The sequence below is a fragment of the Euprymna scolopes genome, chromosome 21 (assembly GCF_053919585.1).
Source record: "Euprymna scolopes isolate OS-2025 chromosome 21, ASM5391958v1, whole genome shotgun sequence".
In the NCBI taxonomy this organism is placed as follows: domain Eukaryota; kingdom Metazoa; phylum Mollusca; class Cephalopoda; order Sepiida; family Sepiolidae; genus Euprymna; species Euprymna scolopes.
This window is the reverse complement of record NC_136502.1, coordinates 3,586,860-3,609,524: the sequence shown is the minus strand read 5'-3', so window position 1 is coordinate 3,609,524 and position 22,665 is coordinate 3,586,860. Positions and strand designations below refer to the sequence as shown.

At 27.0% G+C, this 22,665-nt stretch overlaps 1 protein-coding gene across 1 annotated transcript in view; it reads left to right on the top strand.

Moving 5' to 3' along the window:
• LOC145241970 (nonsense-mediated mRNA decay factor SMG8-like) overlaps positions 1-22,665 on the top strand; it is a 123,087-nt gene that overhangs the window by 36,726 nt on the left and 63,696 nt on the right. Inside the window, exon 7 of the mRNA XM_080104838.1 lies at positions 15,044-15,206. Coding sequence (XP_079960964.1) covers positions 15,044-15,206 — 163 coding nt within the window. The remainder of the gene's footprint in view (positions 1-15,043; positions 15,207-22,665) is intronic.

Genomic DNA, 22,665 nt, shown 5'->3' with positions numbered 1-22,665 from the left:
ACCTATAAAATAAAAAAAAACAAATAAGCAGACAACCTATAAAATAAAAAAAATCAAATAAGCAGACGACCTATAAAATAAAAAAAATCAAATAAGCAGACAACCTATAAAATAAAAAAAAACAAATAAGCAGACGACCTATAAAATAAAAACAAATAAGCAGACGACCTATAAAATAAAAACAAATAAGCAGACGACCTATAAAATAAAAAAAATCAAATAAGCAGACAACCTATAAAATAAAAACAAATAAGCAGACGACCTATAAAATAAAAACAAATAAGCAGACGACCTATAAAATAAAAAAAATCAAATAAGCAGACAACCTATAAAATAAAAACAAATAAGCAGACGACCTATAAAATAAAAACAAATAAGCAGACGACCTATAAAATAAAAAAAATCAAATAAGCAGACGACCTATAAAATAAAAACAAATAAGCAGACAACCTATAAAATAAAAAAAAACAAATAAGCAGACAACCTATAAAATAAAAAAAAACAAATAAGCAGACAACCTATAAAATAAAAAAAATCAAATAAGCAGACAACCTATAAAATAAAAAAAAACAAATAAGCAGACAACCTATAAAATAAAAAAAAAAAATAAGCAGACAACCTATAAAATAAAAAAAACAAATAAGCAGACGACCTATAAAATAAAAAAAATCAAATAAGCAGACAACCTATAAAATAAAAAAAATCAAATAAGCAGACAACCTATAAAATAAAAAAAAACAAATAAGCAGACAACCTATAAAATAAAAAAAATCAAATAAGCAGACAACCTATAAAATAAAAAAAATCAAATAAGCAGACGACCTATAAAATAAAAAAAAACAAATAAGCAGACAACCTATAAAATAAAAAAAATCAAATAAGCAGACAACCTATAAAATAAAAAAAAACAAATAAGCAGACAACCTATAAAATAAAAAAAAACAAATAAGCAGACGACCTATAAAATAAAAACAAATAAGCAGACAACCTATAAAATAAAAAAAAACAAATAAGCAGACAACCTATAAAATAAAAAAAAACAAATAAGCAGACAACCTATAAAAAAAAAAAACAAATAAGCAGACGACCTATAAAATAAAAACAAATAAGCAGACAACCTATAAAATAAAAAAAAACAAATAAGCAGACGACCTATAAAATAAAAACAAATAAGCAGACAACCTATAAAATAAAAAAAATCAAATAAGCAGACAACCTATAAAATAAAAAAAACAAATAAGCAGACAACCTATAAAAAAAAAAAAACAAATAAGCAGACAACCTATAAAATAAAAAAAAAAAAATAAGCAGACAACCTATAAAATAAAAAAAAAAAAATAAGCAGACAACCTATAAAATAAAAAAAAAACAAATAAGCAGACAACCTATAAAATAAAAAAAAACAAATAAGCAGACAACCTATAAAATAAAAAAAATCAAATAAGCAGACGACCTATAAAATAAAAAAAATCAAATAAGCAGACAACCTATAAAATAAAAACAAATAAGCAGACGACCTATAAAATAAAAACAAATAAGCAGACGACCTATAAAATAAAAAAAATCAAATAAGCAGACGACCTATAAAATAAAAACAAATAAGCAGACAACCTATAAAATAAAAAAAAACAAATAAGCAGACAACCTATAAAATAAAAAAAAACAAATAAGCAGACAACCTATAAAATAAAAAAAATCAAATAAGCAGACAACCTATAAAATAAAAAAAAACAAATAAGCAGACAACCTATAAAATAAAAAAAAAAATAAGCAGACAACCTATAAAATAAAAAAACAAATAAGCAGACGACCTATAAAATAAAAAAAATCAAATAAGCAGACAACCTATAAAATAAAAAAAAAAAATAAGCAGACAACCTATAAAATAAAAAAAACAAATAAGCAGACGACCTATAAAATAAAAAAAATCAAATAAGCAGACAACCTATAAAATAAAAAAAAACAAATAAGCAGACGACCTATAAAATAAAAACAAATAAGCAGACGACCTATAAAATAAAAACAAATAAGCAGACGACCTATAAAATAAAAAAAATCAAATAAGCAGACAACCTATAAAATAAAAACAAATAAGCAGACGACCTATAAAATAAAAACAAATAAGCAGACGACCTATAAAATAAAAAAAATCAAATAAGCAGACGACCTATAAAATAAAAACAAATAAGCAGACAACCTATAAAATAAAAAAAAACAAATAAGCAGACAACCTATAAAATAAAAAAAAACAAATAAGCAGACAACCTATAAAATAAAAAAAAACAAATAAGCAGACAACCTATAAAATAAAAAAAATCAAATAAGCAGACAACCTATAAAATAAAAAAAAACAAATAAGCAGACAACCTATAAAATAAAAAAAAAAAATAAGCAGACAACCTATAAAATAAAAAAAACAAATAAGCAGACGACCTATAAAATAAAAAAAATCAAATAAGCAGACAACCTATAAAATAAAAAAAAACAAATAAGCAGACAACCTATAAAATAAAAAAAATCAAATAAGCAGACAACCTATAAAATAAAAAAAATCAAATAAGCAGACGACCTATAAAATAAAAAAAAAACAAATAAGCAGACAACCTATAAAATAAAAAAAATCAAATAAGCAGACAACCTATAAAATAAAAAAAAACAAATAAGCAGACAACCTATAAAATAAAAAAAAACAAATAAGCAGACGACCTATAAAATAAAAACAAATAAGCAGACAACCTATAAAATAAATAAAAACAAATAAGCAGACAACCTATAAAATAAAAAAAAACAAATAAGCAGACAACCTATAAAATAAAAAAAAACAAATAAGCAGACAACCTATAAAAAAAAAAAACAAATAAGCAGACGACCTATAAAATAAAAACAAATAAGCAGACAACCTATAAAATAAAAAAAAACAAATAAGCAGACGACCTATAAAATAAAAACAAATAAGCAGACAACCTATAAAATAAAAAAAATCAAATAAGCAGACAACCTATAAAATAAAAAAAACAAATAAGCAGACAACCTATAAAAAAAAAAACAAATAAGCAGACAACCTATAAAATAAAAAAAAAAAAATAAGCAGACAACCTATAAAATAAAAAAAAAAAAATAAGCAGACAACCTATAAAATAAAAAAAAAACAAATAAGCAGACAACCTATAAAATAAAAAAAAACAAATAAGCAGACAACCTATAAAATAAAAAAAATCAAATAAGCAGACGACCTATAAAATAAAAAAAATCAAATAAGCAGACAACCTATAAAATAAAAACAAATAAGCAGACGACCTATAAAATAAAAACAAATAAGCAGACGACCTATAAAATAAAAAAAATCAAATAAGCAGACGACCTATAAAATAAAAACAAATAAGCAGACAACCTATAAAATAAAAAAAAACAAATAAGCAGACAACCTATAAAATAAAAAAAAACAAATAAGCAGACAACCTATAAAATAAAAAAAATCAAATAAGCAGACAACCTATAAAATAAAAAAAACAAATAAGCAGACAACCTATAAAATAAAAAAAAAAAATAAGCAGACAACCTATAAAATAAAAAAAACAAATAAGCAGACGACCTATAAAATAAAAAAAATCAAATAAGCAGACAACCTATAAAATAAAAAAAAAAAATAAGCAGACAACCTATAAAATAAAAAAAACAAATAAGCAGACGACCTATAAAATAAAAAAAAACAAATAAGCAGACAACCTATAAAATAAAAAAAAACAAATAAGCAGACGACCTATAAAATAAAAACAAATAAGCAGACGACCTATAAAATAAAAACAAATAAGCAGACGACCTATAAAATAAAAAAAATCAAATAAGCAGACAACCTATAAAATAAAAACAAATAAGCAGACGACCTATAAAATAAAAACAAATAAGCAGACGACCTATAAAATAAAAAAAATCAAATAAGCAGACAACCTATAAAATAAAAACAAATAAGCAGACGACCTATAAAATAAAAACAAATAAGCAGACGACCTATAAAATAAAAAAAATCAAATAAGCAGACGACCTATAAAATAAAAACAAATAAGCAGACAACCTATAAAATAAAAAAAAACAAATAAGCAGACAACCTATAAAATAAAAAAAAACAAATAAGCAGACAACCTATAAAATAAAAAAAATCAAATAAGCAGACAACCTATAAAATAAAAAAAAACAAATAAGCAGACAACCTATAAAATAAAAAAAAACAAATAAGCAGACAACCTATAAAATAAAAAAAACAAATAAGCAGACGACCTATAAAATAAAAAAAATCAAATAAGCAGACAACCTATAAAATAAAAAAAAAACAAATAAGCAGACAACCTATAAAATAAAAAAAAACAAATAAGCAGACGACCTATAAAATAAAAAATAAAATCAAATAAGCAGACAACCTATAAAATAAAAAAAAACAAATAAGCAGACAACCTATAAAATAAAAAAAATCAAATAAGCAGACAACCTATAAAATAAAAAAAAACAAATAAGCAGACAACCTATAAAATAAAAAAAAACAAATAAGCAGACAACCTATAAAATAAAAAAAAACAAATAAGCAGACAACCTATAAAATAAAAAAAATCAAATAAGCAGACGATCTATAAAATAAAAAAAAAAACAAATAAGCAGACAACCTATAAAATAAAAAATAAAAACAAATAAGCAGACGACCTATAAAATAAAAAAAACAAATAAGCAGACGACCTATAAAATAAAAACAAATAAGCAGACAACCTATAAAATAAAAAAAACAAATAAGCAGACGACCTATAAAATTAAAAAAAACAAATAAGCAGACGACCTATAAAATAAAAAAAAAAACAAATAAGCAGACGACCTATAAAATAAAAAAAAAAACAAATAAGCAGACGACCTATAAAATAAAAAAAACAAATAAGCAGACGACCTATAAAATAAAAAATAAAAACAAATAAGCAGACGACCTATAAAATTTAAAAAAAAACAAATAAGATGACGACCTATAAAATAAAAAAAAACAAATAAGCAGACGACCTATAAAATAAAAAATAAAAACAAATAAGCAGACGACCTATAAAATAAAAAAAAAACAAATAAGCAGACGACCTATAAAATAAAAAAAAGCAAATAAGCAGACAACCTATAAAATAAAAATTAAAAACAAATAAGCAGACGGCCTATAAAATAAAAACAAATAAGCAGACGACCTATAAAATAAAAAAGAAACAAATAAGCAGACGACCTATAAAATAAAAAAAGCAAATAAGCAGACAACCTATAAAATAAAAAATAAAAACAAATAAGCAGACGACCTATAAAATAAAAAATAAAAACAAATAAGCAGACGACCTATAAAATTTAAAAAAAAAACAAATAAGCAGACGACCTATAAAATTAAAAAAAAACAAATAAGATGACAACCTATAAAATAAAAAAAACAAATAAGCAGACGACCTATAAAATAAAAAATAAAAACAAATAAGCAGACGACCTATAAAAAAAAAAGAAACAAATAAGCAGACAACCTATAAAATAAAAAAAAAACAAATAAGCAGACGACCTATAAAAAAAAAAGAAACAAATAAGCAGACAACCTATAAAATAAAATAAAAACAAATAAGCAGACGACCTATAAAATAAAAAAGAAACAAATAAGCAGACAACCTATAAAATAAAAACAAATAAGCAGACGACCTATAAAATAAAAAAAAACAAATAAGCAGACAACCTATAAAATAAAAAAAATCAAATAAGCAGACAACCTATAAAATAAAAAAAATCAAATAAGCAGACAACCTATAAAATAAAAAAAAAACAAATAAGCAGACGACCTATAAAATAAAAACAAATAAGCAGACGACCTATAAAATAAAAACAAATAAGCAGACGACCTATAAAATAAAAAAAATCAAATAAGCAGACAACCTATAAAATTAAAACAAATAAGCAGACGACCTATAAAATAAAAACAAATAAGCAGACGACCTATAAAATAAAAAAAATCAAATAAGCAGACGACCTATAAAATAAAAACAAATAAGCAGACGACCTATAAAATAAAAACAAATAAGCAGACGACCTATAAAATAAAAAAAATCAAATAAGCAGACAACCTATAAAATAAAAAAAATCAAATAAGCAGACGACCTATAAAATAAAAAAAAACAAATAAGCAGACGACCTATAAAATAAAAACAAATAAGCTGATGACCTATAAAAAAAAAACAAATAAGCAGACGACCTATAAAATAAAAAAAAACAAATAAGCAGACAACCTATAAAATTAAAACAAATAAGCAGACGACCTATAAAATAAAAACAAATAAGCAGACGACCTATAAAATAAAAAAAATCAAATAAGCAGACGACCTATAAAATAAAAACAAATAAGCAGACGACCTATAAAATAAAAAAAATCAAATAAGCAGACAACCTATAAAATAAAAAAAATCAAATAAGCAGACGACCTATAAAATAAAAAAAAACAAATAAGCAGACAACCTATAAAATAAAAAAAAACAAATAAGCAGACAACCTATAAAATAAAAAAAAACAAATAAGCAGACGACCTATAAAATAAAAAAAAACAAATAAGCAGACAACCTATAAAATAAAAAAAACAAATAAGCAGACGACCTATAAAATAAAAAAAATCAAATAAGCAGACAACCTATAAAATAAAAAAAAAACAAATAAGCAGACAACCTATAAAATAAAAAAAATCAAATAAACAGACAACCTATAAAATAAAAAAAATCAAATAAGCAGACGACCTATAAAATAAAAAAAAAAAACAAATAAGCAGACGACCTATAAAATAAAAAAAAAAAACAAATAAGCAGACAACCTATAAAATAAAAAAAATCAAATAAGCAGACAACCTATAAAATAAAAAAAAACAAATAAGCAGACAACCTATAAAATAAAAAAAAACAAATAAGCAGACGACCTATAAAATAAAAAAAATCAAATAAGCAGACAACCTATAAAATAAAAAAATCAAATAAGCAGACAACCTATAAAATAAAAAAAAACAAATAAGCAGACAACCTATAAAATAAAAAAAAACAAATAAGCAGACAACCTATAAAATAAAAAAAAACAAATAAGCAGACAACCTATAAAATAAAAAAAAACAAATAAGCAGACGACCTATAAAATAAAAAAAATCAAATAAGCAGACAACCTATAAAATAAAAAATAACAAATAAGCAGACGACCTATAAAATAAAAAAGAAACAAATAAGCAGACAACCTATAAAATAAAAAAAAACAAATAAGCAGACAACCTATAAAATAAAAAAAATCAAATAAGCAGACAACCTATAAAATAAAAAAAAACAAATAAGCAGACAACCTATAAAATAAAAAAAAAACAAATAAGCAGACGACCTATAAAAAAAAAAGAAACAAATAAGCAGACAACCTATAAAATAAAATAAAAACAAATAAGCAGACGACCTATAAAATAAAAAAGAAACAAATAAGCAGACAACCTATAAAATAAAAACAAATAAGCAGACGACCTATAAAATAAAAAAAAACAAATAAGCAGACAACCTATAAAATAAAAAAAATCAAATAAGCAGACGACCTATAAAATAAAAAAAATCAAATAAGCAGACAACCTATAAAATAAAAAAAAACAAATAAGCAGACGACCTATAAAATAAAAACAAATAAGCAGACGACCTATAAAATAAAAACAAATAAGCAGACGACCTATAAAATAAAAAAAATCAAATAAGCAGACAACCTATAAAATAAAAACAAATAAGCAGACGACCTATAAAATAAAAACAAATAAGCAGACGACCTATAAAATAAAAAAAATCAAATAAGCAGACAACCTATAAAATAAAAACAAATAAGCAGACGACCTATAAAATAAAAACAAATAAGCAGACGACCTATAAAATAAAAAAAATCAAATAAGCAGACGACCTATAAAATAAAAACAAATAAGCAGACAACCTATAAAATAAAAAAAAACAAATAAGCAGACAACCTATAAAATAAAAAAAAACAAATAAGCAGACAACCTATAAAATAAAAAAAAACAAATAAGCAGACAACCTATAAAATAAAAAAAAACAAATAAGCAGACAACCTATAAAATAAAAAAAAAAAATAAGCAGACAACCTATAAAATAAAAAAAACAAATAAGCAGACGACCTATAAAATAAAAAAAATCAAATAAGCAGACAACCTATAAAATAAAAAAAAACAAATAAGCAGACAACCTATAAAATAAAAAAAATCAAATAAGCAGACAACCTATAAAATAAAAAAAATCAAATAAGCAGACGACCTATAAAATAAAAAAAAAACAAATAAGCAGACAACCTATAAAATAAAAAAAATCAAATAAGCAGACAACCTATAAAATAAAAAAAAACAAATAAGCAGACAACCTATAAAATAAAAAAAAACAAATAAGCAGACGACCTATAAAATAAAAACAAATAAGCAGACAACCTATAAAATAAAAAAAAACAAATAAGCAGACAACCTATAAAATAAAAAAAAACAAATAAGCAGACAACCTATAAAAAAAAAACAAATAAGCAGACGACCTATAAAATAAAAACAAATAAGCAGACAACCTATAAAATAAAAAAAAACAAATAAGCAGACGACCTATAAAATAAAAACAAATAAGCAGACAACCTATAAAATAAAAAAAATCAAATAAGCAGACAACCTATAAAATAAAAAAAACAAATAAGCAGACAACCTATAAAAAAAAAAAAACAAATAAGCAGACAACCTATAAAATAAAAAAAAAAAAATAAGCAGACAACCTATAAAATAAAAAAAAAAAATAAGCAGACAACCTATAAAATAAAAAAAAAACAAATAAGCAGACAACCTATAAAATAAAAAAAAACAAATAAGCAGACAACCTATAAAATAAAAAAAATCAAATAAGCAGACGACCTATAAAATAAAAAAAATCAAATAAGCAGACAACCTATAAAATAAAAAAAAACAAATAAGCAGACGACCTATAAAATAAAAACAAATAAGCAGACGACCTATAAAATAAAAACAAATAAGCAGACGACCTATAAAATAAAAAAAATCAAATAAGCAGACAACCTATAAAATAAAAACAAATAAGCAGACGACCTATAAAATAAAAACAAATAAGCAGACGACCTATAAAATAAAAAAAATCAAATAAGCAGACAACCTATAAAATAAAAACAAATAAGCAGACGACCTATAAAATAAAAACAAATAAGCAGACGACCTATAAAATAAAAAAAATCAAATAAGCAGACGACCTATAAAATAAAAACAAATAAGCAGACAACCTATAAAATAAAAAAAAACAAATAAGCAGACAACCTATAAAATAAAAAAAAACAAATAAGCAGACAACCTATAAAATAAAAAAAATCAAATAAGCAGACAACCTATAAAATAAAAAAAAACAAATAAGCAGACAACCTATAAAATAAAAAAAAAAAATAAGCAGACAACCTATAAAATAAAAAAAACAAATAAGCAGACGACCTATAAAATAAAAAAAATCAAATAAGCAGACAACCTATAAAATAAAAAAAAAACAAATAAGCAGACAACCTATAAAATAAAAAAAATCAAATAAGCAGACAACCTATAAAATAAAAAAAATCAAATAAGCAGACGACCTATAAAATAAAAAAAAAACAAATAAGCAGACAACCTATAAAATAAAAAAAATCAAATAAGCAGACAACCTATAAAATAAAAAAAACAAATAAGCAGACAACCTATAAAATAAAAAAAACAAATAAGCAGACGACCTATAAAATAAAAACAAATAAGCAGACAACCTATAAAATAAAAAAAAACAAATAAGCAGACAACCTATAAAATAAAAAAAAACAAATAAGCAGACAACCTATAAAAAAAAAAACAAATAAGCAGACGACCTATAAAATAAAAACAAATAAGCAGACAACCTATAAAATAAAAAAAAACAAATAAGCAGACGACCTATAAAATAAAAACAAATAAGCAGACAACCTATAAAATAAAAAAAATCAAATAAGCAGACAACCTATAAAATAAAAAAAACAAATAAGCAGACAACCTATAAAAAAAAAAAAAACAAATAAGCAGACAACCTATAAAATAAAAAAAAACAAATAAGCAGACAACCTATAAAATAAAAAAAAACAAATAAGCAGACAACCTATAAAATAAAAAAAAAACAAATAAGCAGACAACCTATAAAATAAAAAAAAACAAATAAGCAGACAACCTATAAAATAAAAAAAAACAAATAAGCAGACAACCTATAAAATAAAAAAAAACAAATAAGCAGACAACCTATAAAATAAAAAAAACAAATAAGCAGACAACCTATAAAATAAAAAAAAACAAATAAGCAGACAACCTATAAAATAAAAAAAAACAAATAAGCAGACAACCTATAAAATAAAAAAAATCAAATAAGCAGACAACCTATAAAATAAAAAAAATCAAATAAGCAGACGACCTATAAAATAAAAAAAAACAAATAAGCAGACAACCTATAAAATAAAAAAAAACAAATAAGCAGACGACCTATAAAATAAAAAAAAACAAATAAGCAGACAACCTATAAAATAAAAAAAAACAAATAAGCAGACAACCTATAAAATAAAAAAAATCAAATAAGCAGACAACCTATAAAATAAAAAAAAACAAATAAGCAGACGACCTATAAAATAAAAACAAATAAGCAGACGACCTATAAAATAAAAACAAATAAGCAGACGACCTATAAAATAAAAAAAATCAAATAAGCAGACAACCTATAAAATAAAAACAAATAAGCAGACGACCTATAAAATAAAAACAAATAAGCAGACGACCTATAAAATAAAAAAAATCAAATAAGCAGACAACCTATAAAATAAAAACAAATAAGCAGACGACCTATAAAATAAAAACAAATAAGCAGACGACCTATAAAATAAAAAAAATCAAATAAGCAGACGACCTATAAAATAAAAACAAATAAGCAGACAACCTATAAAATAAAAACAAATAAGCAGACAACCTATAAAATAAAAAAAAACAAATAAGCAGACAACCTATAAAATAAAAAAAAACAAATAAGCAGACAACCTATAAAATAAAAAAAATCAAATAAGCAGACAACCTATAAAATAAAAAAAAACAAATAAGCAGACAACCTATAAAATAAAAAAAAACAAATAAGCAGACAACCTATAAAATAAAAAAAACAAATAAGCAGACGACCTATAAAATAAAAAAAATCAAATAAGCAGACAACCTATAAAATAAAAAAAAACAAATAAGCAGACAACCTATAAAATAAAAAAAAACAAATAAGCAGACGACCTATAAAATAAAAAATAAAATCAAATAAGCAGACAACCTATAAAATAAAAAAAAACAAATAAGCAGACAACCTATAAAATAAAAAAAAAACAAATAAGCAGACAACCTATAAAATAAAAAAAATCAAATAAGCAGACGACCTATAAAATAAAAAAAAAACAAATAAGCAGACAACCTATAAAATAAAAAAAATCAAATAAGCAGACAACCTATAAAATAAAAAAAATCAAATAAGCAGACGACCTATAAAATAAAAAAAAAACAAATAAGCAGACAACCTATAAAATAAAAAAAATCAAATAAGCAGACAACCTATAAAATAAAAAAAAACAAATAAGCAGACAACCTATAAAATAAAAAAAAACAAATAAGCAGACGACCTATAAAATAAAAACAAATAAGCAGACAACCTATAAAATAAAAAAAAACAAATAAGCAGACAACCTATAAAATAAAAAAAAACAAATAAGCAGACAACCTATAAAAAAAAAAACAAATAAGCAGACGACCTATAAAATAAAAACAAATAAGCAGACAACCTATAAAATAAAAAAAAACAAATAAGCAGACGACCTATAAAATAAAAACAAATAAGCAGACAACCTATAAAATAAAAAAAATCAAATAAGCAGACAACCTATAAAATAAAAAAAACAAATAAGCAGACAACCTATAAAAAAAAAAAAAACAAATAAGCAGACAACCTATAAAATAAAAAAAAACAAATAAGCAGACAACCTATAAAATAAAAAAAAACAAATAAGCAGACAACCTATAAAATAAAAAAAAAACAAATAAGCAGACAACCTATAAAATAAAAAAAAACAAATAAGCAGACAACCTATAAAATAAAAAAAATCAAATAAGCAGACGACCTATAAAATAAAAAAAATCAAATAAGCAGACGACCTATAAAATAAAAAAAATCAAATAAGCAGACAACCTATAAAATAAAAAAAAACAAATAAGCAGACGACCTATAAAATAAAAACAACTAAGCAGACGACCTATAAAATAAAAACAAATAAGCAGACGACCTATAAAATAAAAAAAATCAAATAAGCAGACAACCTATAAAATAAAAACAAATAAGCAGACGACCTATAAAATAAAAACAAATAAGCAGACGACCTATAAAATAAAAAAAATCAAATAAGCAGACAACCTATAAAATAAAAACAAATAAGCAGACGACCTATAAAATAAAAACAAATAAGCAGACGACCTATAAAATAAAAAAAATCAAATAAGCAGACGACCTATAAAATAAAAACAAATAAGCAGACAACCTATAAAATAAAAAAAAACAAATAAGCAGACAACCTATAAAATAAAAAAAAACAAATAAGCAGACAACCTATAAAATAAAAAAAATCAAATAAGCAGACAACCTATAAAATAAAAAAAAACAAATAAGCAGACAACCTATAAAATAAAAAAAAAAAATAAGCAGACAACCTATAAAATAAAAAAAACAAATAAGCAGACGACCTATAAAATAAAAAAAATCAAATAAGCAGACAACCTATAAAATAAAAAAAAACAAATAAGCAGACAACCTATAAAATAAAAAAAATCAAATAAGCAGACAACCTATAAAATAAAAAAAATCAAATAAGCAGACGACCTATAAAATAAAAAAAAAACAAATAAGCAGACAACCTATAAAATAAAAAAAATCAAATAAGCAGACAACCTATAAAATAAAAAAAAACAAATAAGCAGACAACCTATAAAATAAAAAAAAACAAATAAGCAGACGACCTATAAAATAAAAACAAATAAGCAGACAACCTATAAAATAAAAAAAAACAAATAAGCAGACAACCTATAAAATAAAAAAAAACAAATAAGCAGACAACCTATAAAAAAAAAACAAATAAGCAGACGACCTATAAAATAAAAACAAATAAGCAGACAACCTATAAAATAAAAAAAAACAAATAAGCAGACGACCTATAAAATAAAAACAAATAAGCAGACAACCTATAAAATAAAAAAAATCAAATAAGCAGACAACCTATAAAATAAAAAAAACAAATAAGCAGACAACCTATAAAATAAAAAAAAACAAATAAGCAGACAACCTATAAAATAAAAAAAAACAAATAAGCAGACAACCTATAAAATAAAAAAAAACAAATAAGCAGACAACCTATAAAATAAAAAAAAAAACAAATAAGCAGACGACCTATAAAATAAAAAAAATCAAATAAGCAGACAACCTATAAAATAAAAAAAAATCAAATAAGCAGACGACCTATAAAATAAAAAAAAACAAATAAGCAGACAACCTATAAAATAAAAAAAATCAAATAAGCAGACAACCTATAAAATAAAAAAAAACAAATAAGCAGACAACCTATAAAATAAAAAAAAAACAAATAAGCAGACAACCTATAAAATAAAAACAAATAAGCAGACGACCTATAAAATAAAAAAAAACAAATAAGCAGACAACCTATAAAAAAAAACAAAACAAATAAGCAGACAACCTATAAAATAAAAAAAACAAATAAGCAGACAACCTATAAAATAAAAAAAAACAAATAAGCAGACAACCTATAAAATAAAAAAAAACAAATAAGCAGACAACCTATAAAATAAAAAAAAACAAATAAGCAGACAACCTATAAAATAAAAAAAAACAAATAAGCAGACAACCTATAAAATAAAAAAAAACAAATAAGCAGACAACCTATAAAATAAAAAAAAACAAATAAGCAGACAACCTATAAAATAAAAAAAATCAAATAAGCAGACAACCTATAAAATAAAAAAAATCAAATAAGCAGACGACCTATAAAATAAAAAAAAAACAAATAAGCAGACAACCTATAAAATAAAAAAAAACAAATAAGCAGACGACCTATAAAATAAAAAAAAACAAATAAGCAGACAACCTATAAAATAAAAAAAAACAAATAAGCAGACAACCTATAAAATAAAAAAAAACAAATAAGCAGACGACCTATAAAATAAAAACAAATAAGCAGACGACCTATAAAAAAAAAACAAATAAGCAGACGACCTATAAAATAAAAAAAAACAAATAAGCAGACAACCTATAAAATAAAAAAAAACAAATAAGCAGACAACCTATAAAATAAAAAAAAACAAATAAGCAGACGACCTATAAAATAAAAAAAAACAAATAAGCAGACAACCTATAAAATAAAAAAAATCAAATAAGCAGACAACCTATAAAATAAAAAAAAACAAATAAGCAGACAACCTATAAAATAAAAAAAATCAAATAAGCAGACAACCTATAAAATAAAAAAAATCAAATAAGCAGACAACCTATAAAATAAAAAAAATCAAATAAGCAGACAACCTATAAAATAAAAAAAAACAAATAAGCAGACAACCTATAAAATAAAAAAAATCAAATAAGCAGACAACCTATAAAATAAAAAAAAACAAATAAGCAGACGACCTATAAAATAAAAAATAAAAACAAATAAGCAGACGACCTATAAAATAAAAACAAATAAGCAGACGACCTATAAAATAAAAACAAATAAGCAGACTACCTATAAAATAAAAAAAGAAACAAATAAGCAGACAACCTATAAAATAATAAAATAAAAAAAAAACAATGTGAAATCAGGTTGATTTTGTTTGGATATTTTGTTTCATTTATGAAACTTTGTCAAGTATAGTATTTATTGAAGTTTTTGTTTTCTATTTTGTTAGGAATCAACTTCAAGGTTTGATGAGTGAGCAGCTGCAGAGTTTTCCCATCTCAAAAGATTGGTACGTCAATGGGCGACCATGTTCACCGCGAGTTCTATTTGTCTTTGAAACAACTCTGCTCGATGTCACATCAGATGAAAGTGAGACCAAAGTGCGTCCCCAGGTGAGAACTGTTACAATGATTTAACCAAAGTTTGTTTTGAAGAGAACGTGGAATTGCGATAACTTTCAGGATCGTTTTGCGGTTGAAAATACAAGAACAGATAAAAAAAAACATAATGGCAAAGTTGGTAGAAATGATCATACTTTCTCAACAACCAATAGATGTGGCTAAAGATACATTACCTGAAAGTACTTTGTTCAAATTCCTCGGCTTAACGTTCACAGGGAACATGAGTTGGAACAAATACATTAAGAGTATTGCCCCGGCTGCTGCGAGGAAGTTACTTAAGCCTGAAAGTATCCTGTAGGCCACTGTTCGCCCATGTATGGAGTATTGTTGTCATATTTGGCCTGGTGCATCTGCTACTAGTCTCTCACTTCTGGACAGGGTTTAAAAGAGAATCGCCAACCTAATTGGTCCTGAACTGTCAACTAGGCTTCACTCTCTGCCTGTTTTACAAATATTTTAATGGTGAATGCTCTGACAAACTCCAAGCTTTTATACCCTTTAACGTAAATACCCCCGACAAACCCGACAACTCCCACCCCTACACATTATAGATCCCCAGATGTCAGAAGGCCTTCTAATCTAATAGTTTCTCTACCAGAACTGCTAGACTTTGGAATTTGCTTCTGTGTTCCTGCTTCCCTGACTGTACTGACATGCAGAAGTTCAAGTGTAGTGTAAACAGATCTCTTGCTGCTCAACTCCCTACATAGTACTCCTGCAACTTATGTCCCAGATAATAACCCTTGATATCACTGTGCCTTACAAAAAAAAAAAAATCTTATTCACTCCAAACAAAGCACATTGTCACTTGGAAATAAGGGGCTACTATGTGAGCACTATGCTTACAGGGGCTCTATATGGGGAGTTGAGCAGAAAGATATCTGCTTGCAATATATTTAAATTTCCACATGTTACTACGGTCAGGAAAGGGGTAGGAAATTTCAAAGTCTAGCAGTTCGAAGGAAGAAACCGTTAAAGTAGAAAGCTTTCCGGCATCTGAGGACTTCTACAGTGAAGAGGTGAAAATTTGCTGCTTTTCTGATGAGTTGAGGATATTTATGTCAAGGGGGGGGGGATATAGGTGCTACGAGTTTGTCAGAGCATATTTCATTAAAATGCTTGTAAAAACGGGTACATGGATGCAACATTGCATTGATTGAACAGAGATTGGAGGTTAATAGTGCAGGACTCGTTAGATTTTAGACTTTTTTTTTTTTTTTTTTTTTTTTTTGGATGCTGTCTAATATTGATCGACTTGTGGCGGATCCAGATGTGGACACAATATTCCACGGATCGGGGAGTTGTGACTTTGTAGAAATGCAAAATACTGATAGGTGTGAGTATCAAACTATCCAAACAAGCCTTTATCTCCACAAGGTCAAAGGTTGTAACTATAATCTTAAAGATTACGATCCTTACATATCTTTACTAAACCAAGCATTAACTATTAGTGGCTGAATTCCGTTGTAGTTGTTGATCAGCAAAAGTCTGAAGTAAATATCAATACAGCAGTACCGTAAGGATCTATTATCGTTTCATTCCTAATTATTATTGATATTTTATAGATATATATACACACACATACATTCCAATGATTGTCCAAATCATTAGTCGATACATATGCCAATGATACAACTGTTTATGGCTGCACTTCAAAGAGCATTAGTGATTAAACCTGACATAGTGATATGGAACAAAGAGAAAGAAGCAACCTTAGTAGAAGTTAGTGTCCTCAATAATCCTGGCTTCAAAAGAGCTGAGAGGCAAAAGATAACAAAATACCAATGTCTTACATACGACATGAAAAGAAACTGGAATCTTAGAAAGATTTCTATCATTCCACAGTACGGCATAATTCACGTTGACACACCAGTTCCTGTTAGATCACTCAAGTTAAGCAATGTTGAGCCTGGTCAGTACTAAAATGGGTGACTATTTGAGAATTCCAGGGGCTGTATGTGCTCTCAGCATTGTTTCCAGATTTGATTTCTCCTTGCTACTGGACTTAAACAGTGCCAATTCAGGAGAGGTGTGGTTTGGGCTTGTGTAACCTTTGCTCCACAATTACACGTGCATCTACCCTTACAGGGGGTATCCATTGGCTCTTGGGACTGAACGGAGGCATCGCATTGTTCCAATAATTATGGGAGTAACCGGACTCATGAAAAAAGAATTTCAAAAACTGGCAGGTGACCCGATGAACCAAGTACAAGAGGGTATAAGCAATTGCAGTTAAAAGCACGATCATAATCTTGAATCTTTAAAAAAAAATCTCTCAGTTAAAATGTATAAAATAACAGGTGAATATCTGGCATCCAGTAGGATGCCCCATCTTCAGCTAGAACCAAATAATTAGATAATTCAAAAAAAAAAAAAGAAAGATCAAAACCTTGCCGCTTCTGTCTTTTGATTAACAACAGTACCCCAGTAGTTGTTGCCCCTGATAGTAGCCCCCTACACCAAAGTGGCAATTTGCCTTGTTTGGGGTGAAAATGTAATAAAAAAAAAATTTTTTTTAAATAAATAAAAAAACAGCATGTTACTCTCAGCACGCTACGTCTAAAACCCCGCTTCTCTCCTTTCATCACCAATGCTTGGATTCTTGTTTTGTTAAAATGAATCTTCGAAGAAATCTTTTGTTTTAATAAAGCTCCCAAGACTTTCACTCCAAATCTAAAATGGAACATTTATCTGTTGCTAAAGTTTTTTTCAAAACTCTACATTTGTCTAATAACAAACAGATTTCATTAACATATTTTCTTGTCACACGGTTGTTTCCCTGAGGGATACAATATTGTCATTTTAAATTCAATGAACTGTCCTCATAAATCACTAAATTTTATTCATTCTATAATCATTTTCAATCCTCTCATAATATTATCATTCAGATGTCAATCTATTCATTATATTAACCTTTATCCTCAAGTGACTTTTAACCTTGATATATGATAACGCATTAGTGAAAATAAATTTAATGGGGAGGGATGATGATATAAATAAATCTGACTTTGTATACTAACTGGTTCTTTGTTATTATAACGAAATTCAAAAATTGAAATATTGAATTCCAAGTGAAACCAATGGTATTTACTGAATTGTCATGTCACAGTAATGAAAATATCCAAAAATTATGAAAAACGATAAGGTAGAAAATTAATTATTAATGGAAATAGTATTCGAAAAAAATTAGTGAAAATTAAGTTTAGCAAAAAAGGAAACCGGAGAATTCTAATTGTAAGAAAAGGGAGGTAAATATTTTCAGAAAACTGAAAATCTTTGGTTAATTTAGCACAACTTTAAATTTCGATAAGTGACTTCAAAAACTGTTTGCATTAAAAATTAATTTTCTACTTAATCATTTTTTTGTAATTTTTGGATATTGTCATTACTGTGACATGATAATTCATTAGATACCATTGGTTTCACTTAAAATTCGATATTTCAATACAATAATGAAGAACCAACTAAGTTACAGCAGTTGTCTCCCTTTAGTTACACTTTGTACATTTCACAACCACTCATTCTAGTAGAGACACAAGTACGACTGAATTGAAGAAAAAAAATATATATATAATACTTATTATAATTGGTGATCATTGACGGGCAACCGACTCTGCTTGGATTGCTGTTCCCCACCAATGTCTGCCATGGTCTGTCGTTTTGCAACATTTTTTTTTTTCTACTTCAAGCAAGGCATATTGCTATTGGAGTATGAAGGGTTACTACAGCAGATGGAGGGGAGTTGAGTACCAAGATGTCTGTTCACATTACATTAAAACTTCTACATGTCAGTACAGTCAGTTAAGTAGGAAACAGAAGAAATTTAAAAGTCTAGCAGTTACAGGAAGAGTGAAGAGGGGGGGATTTCGCTGCTTGTTAGGATCAGAGTATGTACATCGACGGGGAACAAGTGTTATGAGTTTGTCGGAACACATTCTATTAAAGTACTTGTAAAACATGCACAGAAATGCAACATTGCATTAATGGGAAAGAGGATGGGGCTTGGCCGATAGTGTAAGCCTTATTAAATTTGAAACTTTTTTTTTTTTTTTTTCGTTTTTGTGGACCCTGAGTAAGAAACTAGTGGCAGATGCAGCAACTTGGATGTGTTAACAATACTCCATTGCGTGGGCGGATGGTGTTGTAGAGATACGGGATAATTTCAGGTGTGCGTTTTTTTTTTGTTTTTGTTTTTGCATTGTAGAAGGAGTCTACCTTCTTGCAGCAGCCTTGGCAATGTCCTCAATGTATTTGTTTCAATTCGCATTGCCTGTGGATGTTAAATGTTAAGCTGAAGAGTTTGAAGGAAGAATTCTCGGGTAGGGTGTTATATTTTATTTATTTTTTTTTGGCAATTAGTGTTTGAGAATTTTTTTGTAATTTTTAGAAGAAAGAATTGTCGGTGATTGTTAAAACGCATGACGTGTCACCTACAAATGGAAATGGCACTGTATCAGCGTTTTGTTTTGATGGTTGGATTGCAACTGGTTTAGCCATTGCTTGAAATCTTAATCCAGACCACAGTACATGTGTCGCCATCATTCGGCACGTGTTATATACGAGGGAAACTTAACTTGACCAGATTGAACATCACTGCAACAAGTACTTGCTTACTTTAATCAGCACATTCAAAAATGAAAATATTGAGAAAAAAATAAATATTTCACCTGCTATGGAATTAAGTTCTCATTAGAAAAAAATTCACTTAATTTGATCAAGTATTTTTTTTTTACGGAGATTAATCAAATTTTTATGAGACTGATCATATCTCGGCCATCTTGCTTATTTCGCAGATGAGAAAGGGGTGCCTTTTAAAAAAAAAAAAACAAAGGACAAAATGAAAAAAGGATTAACAAAATTTAACAGAGAAACTGTAAAATGAGCCCAAACAAGGCGCAGTGTCACTTTGAAGTAGGAGGCTACTATTGGGGACATAAGTTGCGGGGATATTATGAAGGGGGATGAGTAGAAAAATGTCTGTTCACATTACACTTGAACTTCTGCATGTCAGTACAGTTGGGAAAGCAGAATCCCGGAAGGGAGTTCCAAAGTTTAGCAGTTCTAGGGAAGAAACTATTGGAGTAGAAAGCTTTCTTACACCTAGGGATCTCTACTGTGAAAGGGTGGGATTTAGCTGCTTGTCGGAGGTATTAACATCGAGAGGGGTACAAGGGCTTGTAGTTCGTCGGAGCATTCACTATTAAAGTACTTGTAGAACAGGCAGAGGGATGCAACATTTCGTCAGTGGGACATTTTGTGGGTGTGAAGCTTAGATGACAGTTCAGGACCTATCAGGTTGGCGACTCTCTTTTGAACCCTATCCTGGAGTGAGAGACTAGTAGCAGATGCACCAGCCCAAATGTGACAACAATACTCCATACATGAGCGAATGGTGGCCTTATAGAGGTACAGGATACTTTCAGGCGTAAGTAGTTTTCTAGCATGGTAGAGAGAACCCACCTTCTTCACAGCGGCCTTAGCAATGCTTTCAATGTATCTGTTCCAGATTATGTTCCTTGTAAACGTTAGGCCGAGAAGTTTAAAGGAAGTACTTTCAGGTAATGTGTTTTTGGCCGTTGCTATTCGTGGTAGGGAAGGTTTCTTGTAATTATTAAATGAAAACAAGCTTAGTCTTGGCAGCATTGAATTTAACCATCCATTTTTGTCCCCATTCCATTACAGATTGGAGGTCATCCTCTAGTGTTTCTGCCATCTTCTTAGATATGTGTTCATTTATTTTCCTCTTGTGCCTATTATAGAGCATGGAGTCATCAACAAATATACCCATCTTAGAGACAATTTTATCAAGGGGGTCATTTATGGATATTAGGAATAATAGAGGTCTAAGGATAGACCCCTGAGGTACTCTCGCATTTATATCATATTGTTTAGATGTACGACCGTCAAGGACAACCTGGATTCTTCTCTCTCTTAAGAAGGATTTAATTATGTTAAGCATTCTTCCAGTGATACCATATGATCTGATTTTCCTGAGAAGACCATCGTGCCATACCCTGCCAAAAGCCTTAGATATATCTAGGGCTACCACTCTACCCTCCCCTGCTTTGTCAAGTGAATGATATATATGTTCAGAGATTACAGTTAGGATATCTGCTGTGGAACGGGCTTGCCTAAATCTATATTGTTGGTCAGTCAGAAGATTAGCATTTGTAAATGATGGACTAGAGCTTGATTAATCATGGACTCCAATATTTTGGCAAAAAGTGGGAGGAGGTTAATACGGTGATAATTTGATGTCAGTTCTTTCGCCAGAATTCTTGAAAACTGGTGCCACAGAAGCGATTTCCAGCAGTCAGGAAAGCAAGATTTATTAAAGCATTTGTTGCAAAGTTTGGAGAGAACGTCGGCGGAGCATTTTTTTTAATAGTACAGCCGGGATGAGATTGGGTCCACATGCTTTCGAGGTGTTTTCTGCTCGCGTTTCAAAATAATCTCGTCAAATATTGACAAACTTTAAGCAATGCTGGAGTAATCTCCCTTGACGACCCCCCCCCTCCTCGTTTGCGAAATATACAAGATGGCGGGATATGATCAATCTCATTAAAATTTGATTTTCCTCTGTAAAAAAAAATTTTAAAAATGATCAAATTAAGTGATTTTTTTTTTTATTAATGAGAACTTACTTTCATAACGGGTACGTACAATATGATTTTTTTTTTTTTTTAATATTTTCATTTTTTTAATTTCTTGATTAACCTGAACCAATAAGTATCCTCTCAGACATATTGGATGAAAGCTTTAGTGGATCAAAATGGCTCGGATTTGTACAAAAGTATTCAAATATAAAATTGTTTCAATTAAATCTTCTAATACCATGAGAAACAAAGCAATTGAAAAGACTATCCAATAAAAATGTTTCACCCTCACAAAGAACTACAATATAATCTTGAAAATAAAACTAAACAAAATACTCTTGGACCGTGTGCAAAGAAAATGGTTCAGCTCTTATCTGGAATTTTTTCAACATTAAAAAAACAACGATAAATGATGTATGTATTTGTAAAGCAAAATATCATGTAAAGTTTGTCAATATTTGACGAGATTATTTTGAAACGTTGGCAGAAAACACCTCGAAAGCATGTGGACCCAATCTCATACCGGCTGTACTATTAAAAAAAATGCTCCGCCGACGTTCTCTCCAAACTTTACAACAAATGCCTTAATGAAATGCCTTTGTAAACAAAAATATCATGTTCCAAAAATCACATAAATTGATCAAGTACGCAAAGGATCGCAAACCAAGTAGGGCATGAACTCGTCCAAGACAGAATCCACAACAATCAGTGGAAGAAACCTCAATTACAGACAACCTTACCCTATTCCTGGAGAGTATATCTCGGACTGATGATAAAACCCACATCCAAGAATATCTGGACATCTATGAAAGAATTTAAGGAGGTTAAGTCTCGCCAAATAAAGAAATTGGAAA